Consider the following 7,527-nt stretch of genomic DNA (forward strand, 5'->3'; position numbering starts at 1 on the left):
AGACAGAATGGAGGAGAGAGAGAGACAGAATGGAGGAGAGTGACAGAATGTGGGAGAGAGAGACTGAATGGAGTAGAGAGAGACAGAATGGAGGAAAGTGAGAGACTGAATGGAGGAGAGAGAGAGATAGGAGGAGAGAGAGACAGAATGGAGGATGGAAGACAAAGGAGGAGAGAGAGACAGAATGGAGGAGAGAGAGACTGAATGGAGTAGAGAGAGACTGAATGGAGGAGATAGACTGAATGGAGGAGAGAGAGACAGATTGGAGGAGAGAGAGACTGAATGGAGGAGATAGAGACTGAATGGAGGAGATAGAGACTGAATGGAGGAGAGAGAGACTGAATGGAGGAGAGAGAGACTGAATGGAGGATAGAGAGACGGAATGGAGGAGAGAGAGACTGAATGAAGGAGAGAGAGACGGAATGGAGGAGAGAGAGACTGAATGGAGGAGAGAGAGACAGAATGGAGGAGAGAGAGAGACAGAATGGAGGAGAGAGAGACAGATAGGAGGAGAGAGAGACTGAATGGAGGAGAGAGAGACAGAATGGAGGAGAGAGAGACTGAATGGAGGAGAGAGAGACTGAATGGAGGAGAGAGAGACTGAATGGAGGAGAGAGAGACAGAATGGAGGAGAGAGAGACAGAATGGAGGAGAGGGAGAGACAGAATGGAGGAGAGAGAGACTGAATGGAGGATGGGAGGATAGAGAAAGGAGGAGAGAGAGAGATAGGAGGATGGGAGAGAGAAAGGAGGAGAGAGAAAGAAAGGAGGAGAGAGAGAGAAAGGAGGAGAGTGAGAGATAGGAGGAGAGAGAGACAAAGGAGGAGAGAGAGATAGAGGAGAGAGAGAGATAGGAGGAGAGAGAGAGAAAGGAGGATTAGAGTTAAAGGAGGAGAGGGAGAGAAAGGGGGAGAGGCAGAGAAAGGAGGAGGAGAGGGAGAGAAAAGAGGAGCGGGAGAGAGAGGAGGAGAGGGAGTGAGAGGAGGAGAGTGAGAGAGAAAGGAGGATGAGAGAGAATGGAGGAGAGGCAGAGAAAGGAGGAGGAGAGGGAGAGAAAGGAGGAGAGAGAGAGAAAGGAGGATGGGAGAGAAAAGAGGAGAGGGAGAGAAAGGAGGAGAGGCAGAGAAAGGAGGAGGAGAGGGAGAGAAAGGAGGAGGAGAGGGAGAGAAAGGAGGATGGGAGAGAAAGGAGGAGAGGGAGAGAAAGGAGGAGAGGCAGAGAAAGGAGGAGAGGCAGAGAAAGGAGGAGGAGAGGGAGAGAAAAGAGGAGCGGGAGAGAAAGGAGGAGAGGGAGAGAAAGGAGGAGGAGAGGGAGAGAAAGGAGGAGAGAGGAGAGAAAGGAGGAGGAGAGGGAGAGAGAAAGGAGGAGAGGGAGAGAAAGGAGGAGAGGGAGAGAAAGGAGGAGAGGGAGAGAAAGGAGGAGAGGGAGAGAACCGAGAAAACAAAAGCGCTAGAGCTGCGTTTTGTTTGTGAAGTGTGTGGGAGTGTATGTGGGACTGTGTGTGAGAGTGTGTGAAAGTGTGTTGGAGTGTGTGTAAGTATGTGTGTGTGTGGGGGGGGGGGGGGGTGTAAAGTTATGTGTGGAAGTGGGAATGTGTGTGGGAGTGTGTGTGAAAGTGTGTGGGAGTGTGTGTGGGAGAGTGTGTGAAAGTAAGTGGGAGTGTGTGGAAGTGTGTGGGAGTGTTTGTGAAGGTGTGTGGGAGCGTGTGGAAGTGTGTGGGAGTGTTTGTGAAAGTGTGTGGGAGTGTATGTCTGGGAGTGTGTGTGGGAGTGTGTGAAAGTGTTTGAGAGTGTGTGGGAGTGTGTGGGGGAGTGTGTGAAACTGTGTGGGGGTGTATGGGAAAGTGTGTGGGAATGTGTGTGTGGGAGTGTGTGTGGGAGTGTGTGAAAGTGTGCAGGAGTGTGTGTGGGAGTGTGTGAAAATGTGGGGGAGTGTGTGTGAGAGTGGGCAGTAGTGTGTGTGAGTGAAAGTGTGTGAAAGTTTGTGGGAGTGTGTGTGGGAGTGTATGTGTGAATGTAAGTGTGTGGGAGTGTGTGAGAAAGTGTGTGGGAATGTGTGTGTGTGAACGTGTGGGAGTGTGTGTGTAAGTGTGGGGGAGTGTGTTTGGGAGTGTGTGTGGGAGTGTTTGTGAAAGAGTGTGTGGGAGTGTGTGGGAGTATTTGTGAAAGTGTGTGGGAGTGTGTGGGAGTGTGTGGGAGTGTGTGGGAGTAAGTGTGAGAGTATGGATGTCAATCTTGTTCTGTATGTGTGTGTGCACGCTCATGAGTGTATCATGGCATGTGTGTGTGTGTGTGTGCGTGCGTGCGTGCGTGCGTGCGTGCGTCTGTCTGTCTGTCTGTCTGTCTGTCTGTCTGTCTGTCTGTCTGTCTGTCTGTCTGTCTGTCTGTCTGTCTGTCTGTCTGTCTGTCTGTCTGTCTGTCTGTCTGTCTGTCTGTGTGTGTGTGTGTGTGTCTATGTTGGGACTCCCAGCAGTCTGTCTGTGGTGTGTGTGTCCGTGTGATAGTACTGTATCTGCAGCCTGGCGAGGCCACCAGTCATCTCTGTGTCGGAGCTCAATTACAGCAGTCTGTCATTACACTGGGACAAAGCTAGGGCTGGGCTGGAGGTAGCTAACAGGCTCACACACACACTGATGTTTATAAATGCACCATACCCTTACTGACTTCAACGTGTGCACACACACACACACACACACACACACACACACGGTTACTTCCCCCCCTCTCTGTTCACCGTACCGGAAGAGGAAGCCTGTGGTCTGGACAACCACGCTAACTACTGTCCTCTACTGTCTAAATATAGGATCATAAAATGGCTGGAAGATGTATTGCTGGCAGAGAAAAACAGATGTCTCTTAATGGCCAGAGAGAAAGACATATACACACACACACACACACACACCATACAAAATAAATACACACACACACACACACACCATACAAAATAAATACACACACACACACACACACACACACACACACACACACACTAGTGTACACACATACACACACACACTCAGTTAATTCTGTTTCTCTCTCTCAAACATAGACAATAACATTACTCTGTCTCTTAGACACACTTAACCACCCACACACACACACACACAAACTTCTAACCCCTCCCGACCGCCCCAACAAACACACACACACACACATGCCACCACGCCATACACACACACACACACACACACACACACACACACACACACACACGCACACACACCACTGCCTTCTCAGTCTTCTTTGATCACTGATCCAGAGTCGTCTCTCTGGAGCCCCAGTCTGAATTCCTTCCTATCATTCTGGGATAATTCAAACGTTTTCCGGTACATATGAGACAGCGAATGCCACCACGGTCCCTGGCCTCCCTTTCTCCTCCTCCTCCTCCTCCTCCCCTCTCCTCTTCATCTCCCTCCATTGTCCCAATGGTCTTTAATCAGGGCCTCTCTGTGGCTGAGCCTGCCACCGTGGTACGTTGTCTCGGCCTGGGAAAATGCCTCAGCCCTGGCCCTAAGTGTCTGTTAGGAGCGAACCAGAGACCACAGGGACTGTGAGGGATACTGTGTGTGTTTGTGTGTGTGTGTGTGTGTGTGTGTGTGTGTGTGTGTGTGTGTGTGTGTGTGTGAGAGAGCGAGAGAGAGGGCGAGAGAGAGAGAGAGAGAGAGAGAGAGAGAGGGCGAGAGAGAGAGAGAGAGAGAGAGAGAGAGAGAGAGAGAGAGAGAGAGAGAGAGAGAGAGAGAGACTGGGAGTCCCTGTTGCCAGTGTACTGCATAACAGCCCTCAAGGTGACAAGGGTGACTATACTATCTGGTCTTGGACAAGAAGGACACACAGGTACAGGTGCCTTCTGGTCAGAGCTTTTAAGCCTCATGGTGACTTGAGACGCAACGGTAGGATTCAGAACCTGCGGGCCCTGATCATTGTTATGTCTGTTCACGACATGCTTCAATCAAGCTTGACATGCTTCAAACCTTTTTACAAACACATATATTGCAAAGTACTAATCAGCAACGTAACAGATTGTCTTACTGATGATCAACCACTTAAACTGGGGAGTATAGAAGACGTAAACAATGCTAGTCTGGAACAAAGACCAGTCACTACAGAACTGACATGAGATTGTAAAAGACTCTTCTGCACACAGCAGATCGTTTTAAAAAAGAAATAGCTTGTGTGTTCCTTACTAAGATGAAGAGAGAATAGGGTCAAAGAACCAAAGTTCCCTCCCTGAGGTCATCTCAGTTCAGCTGTGTTGGGACAGCGTGTAGTTTTGGGGAGTATGTTGGGTCGGCTGGCTACGGGTAAGGGCTCTGGAGTTTCTCCTGACTGTCTGAACTGGCCAGGAATAACTCTGTGTCCAACAGGTTATAACTAGGATACAGAGTTATTCCTTTGTCCAGTAAGATCATGTTGTCAGGAAAAACTCAGGTCTCCTAGCTCTCTAGGGTGGGAGAATTCTCCACCATACCGGATTTGATTTTACCTTTATTTAACCAGGCAAATCAGTTATTTTACAATGATGGCCTAGGAACGGTGGGTTAACTGCCTGTTCAGGGGCAGAACAACAGATTTGTACCTTGTCAGCTTAGGGGTTTGAACTTGCAACCTTCCGGTTACTAGTCCAACGCTGGAGTTAGGCTACCCTGCTGCTACCCGGATGGGGACACACCTCCAGACCTCCCTCCACCTCTCTCTCCGTCCCTCCATCTCTCCATCAGGTCAAGTTTCCAGGGAGTTTGGGCACACACCAGAGTGGTGGTTTACACTGGGTTATATTTAGGGTTATAAACTTGAATGGCATTGTTACGTGGCTCCATAAATTTCATTTTCAAAAGGGGGCATGGAGGCCTGATCTACGCCTATTCAGTGGTTTCCTCAGGCCCAACACCAAGCCTGTGTGTGTGTGCGTGTGTGCGTGTGTGCGTGTGTGTGTGTGTGTGTGTGTGTGTGTGTGTGTGTGTGTGTGTGTGTGTGTAGTATGTGTGTGTGTGTGTGCGTGCGTGTGTGTGCCTTTGTGTTCTGCCCAGTTTACCACAGGAAAATCTTTACAACAAATAAGAAGTCCCCCGCCCGTCAGGACTCGAACCCCTCGGTGTGAAACTCCAGAGGGTTTTCAGTGGATTAGGCTGAAAGGGTCGGTGTGAAACTCCAGAGGGTTTTCAGTGGATTAGGCTGAAAGGGTCGGTGTGAAACTCCAGAGGGTTTTCAGTGGATTAGGCTGAAAGGGTCGGTGTGAAACTCCAGAGGGTTTTCAGTGGATTCGGCTGAAAGGGTCGGTGTGAAACTCCAGAGGGTTTTCAGTGGATTCGGCTGAAAGGGTCGGTGTGAAACTCCAGAGGGTTTTCAGTGGATTAGGCTGAAAGGGTCGGTGTGAAACTCCAGAGGGTTTTCAGTGGATTAGGCTGAAAGGGTCGGTGTGAAACTCCAGAGGGTTTTCAGTGGATTAGGTCAGAAAGGGTCGGTGTGAAACTCCAGAGGGTTTTCAGTGGATTAGGCTGAAAGGGTCGGTGTGAATCTCCAGAGGGTTTTCAGTGGATTAGGCTGAAAGGGTCGGTGTGAAACTCCAGAGGGTTTTCAGTGGATTAGGCTGAAAGGGTCGGTGTGAAACTCCAGAGGGTTTTCCGGTGATTAGGCTGAAAGGGTCGGTGTGAATCTCCAGAGGGTTTTCAGTGGATTAGGCTGAAAGGGTCGGTGTGAAACTCCAGAGGGTTTTCAGTGGATTAGGCTGAAAGGGTCGGTGTGAAACTCCAGAGGGTTTTCAGTGGATTAGGCTGAAAGGGTCGGTGTGAAACTCCAGAGGGTTTTCAGTGGATTAGGCTGAAAGGGTCGGTGTGAAACTCCAGAGGGTTTTCCGGTGATTAGGCTGAAAGGGTCGGTGCGCCCTTAAAGAAACGATTTGTTTACTTTCGCTCTGTCCGAAAAAAGAAAAGGAACTAGTTTTACTCCGGAACAAAGGGCAAATAAACATTCCTCAGAGGACAATGTGTGCAGGCGCATAGGAGGGTGCATAGGAGGGTGCATAGGAGGGTGCATAGGGGGGGGATGCATAGGGGGGTGCATAGGAGGGTGCATAGGGGGGGGGTGCATAGGGGGGTGCATAGGAGGGTGCATAGGGAGGGTGCAAGGGAGGGCGCAAGGAAGGGCGCAAGGGAGGGCACATGGGAGGGCGCAAGGGAGGGCGCAAGGGAGGGCGCATAGGAGGGTGCAAGGGAGGGCGCATGGGAGGGCGCAAGGGAGGGTGCAAGGGAGGGCGCATGGGAGGGCGCATGGGAGGGCGCAAGGGAGGGCGCAAGGGAGGGTGCAAAGGAGGGCGCATAGGAGGGTGCCAGGGAGGGTGCAAGGGAGGGTGCAAGGGAGGGCGCAAGGGAGGGTGCAAGGGAGGGCGCATAGGAGGGTGCAAGGGAGGGCGCATAGGAGGGTGCATGGGAGGGTGCAAGGGAGGGCGCATAGGAGGGTGCAAGGGAGGGTGCAAGGGAGGGCGCATAGGAGGGTGCAAGGGAGGGCGCATAGGAGGGTGCAAGGGAGGGTGCATAGGAGGGTGTAAGGGAGGGTGCAAGGGAGAGCGCATAGGAGGGTGCAAGGGAAGGTGCAAGGGAGGGCGCATAGGAGGGTGCAAGGGAGGGCGCATGGGAGGGCGCAAGGGAGGGCGCAAGGGAGGGCGCAAGGGAGGGTGCAAGGGAGGGTGCAAGGGAGGGCGCATAGGAGAGTGCCAGGGAGGGTGCAAGGGAGGGTGCAAGGGAGGGCGCAAGGGAGGGTGCAAGGGAGGGCGCAAGGGAGGGTGCAAGGGAGGGTGCAAGGGAGGGTGCATGGGAGGGTGCAAGGGAGGGCGCATAGGAGGGTGCAAGGGAGGGTGCAAGGGAGGGCGCATAGGAGGGTGCAAGGGAGGGCGCATAGGAGGGTGCAAGGGAGGGTGCATAGGAGGGTGTAAGGGAGTGTAACGACGTTCGTCTGTAGGAGGAGAAGCGGACCAAAAAGCAGCGTGGTGGTTATTCATGTTCTTTAATGGAAAACTGAACGATACATGAAATAACTCAAATCTACAAAACAACAAACGGAACGTGAAAACCTATACAGCCTATCCTGTGACAACAAACACAGTGACAGGAACAATCACCCACAAACACACAGTGAAACCCAGGCTACCTAAGTATGATTCTCAATCAGAGACAACTAATGACACCTGCCTCTGATTGAGAACCATACTAGGCCGAAAACATAGAAATGCCCCAAAACATAGAAAAACAAACATAGACTGCCCACCTAACTCACGCCCTGACCATACTAAATAAATACAAAACAACAGAAATAGAGGTCAGAATGTGACAGGGAGGGTGCATAGGAGGCCATGAGGACACAAGCTGCATCTGCCCTGTCCAGAAACAACCCCTAGACCCTTGGCGTAGGTCTGAAATGGAAAGTATAGACTTCAGCTTCCTAACCTGTCTGAATGGACAGACTTCAGCTTCCTAACCTGTCTGAATGGACAGACTTCAGCTTCCTAACCTGTCTGAATGGACAGACTTCAGCTT

The 7,527-nt window shown here is 51.4% G+C and overlaps 1 protein-coding gene across 1 annotated transcript; it reads left to right on the forward strand.

The window, feature by feature from the left end:
- Positions 1 to 6,156: 6,156 nt before the first annotated feature.
- LOC118941018 (keratin, type I cytoskeletal 9-like) lies at positions 6,157 to 6,936 on the forward strand. Its single transcript, XM_036951088.1, has one exon. It carries the CDS (start codon positions 6,157 to 6,159, stop codon positions 6,934 to 6,936), a length of 780 nt encoding a protein of 259 aa, XP_036806983.1.
- The last annotated feature ends 591 nt before the right edge of the window (positions 6,937 to 7,527 follow it).

This window comes from Oncorhynchus mykiss, chromosome 18 (genome assembly GCF_013265735.2).
Source record: "Oncorhynchus mykiss isolate Arlee chromosome 18, USDA_OmykA_1.1, whole genome shotgun sequence".
In the NCBI taxonomy this organism is placed as follows: Eukaryota; Metazoa; Chordata; class Actinopteri; order Salmoniformes; family Salmonidae; genus Oncorhynchus; species Oncorhynchus mykiss.

Bases quoted from the DNA above. Each gene is read 5' to 3' on its own strand.
- LOC118941018 (XM_036951088.1), top strand. From the start codon at position 6,157: ATGGGAGGGCGCAAGGGAGGGCGCAAGGGAGGGCGCATAGGAGGGTGC.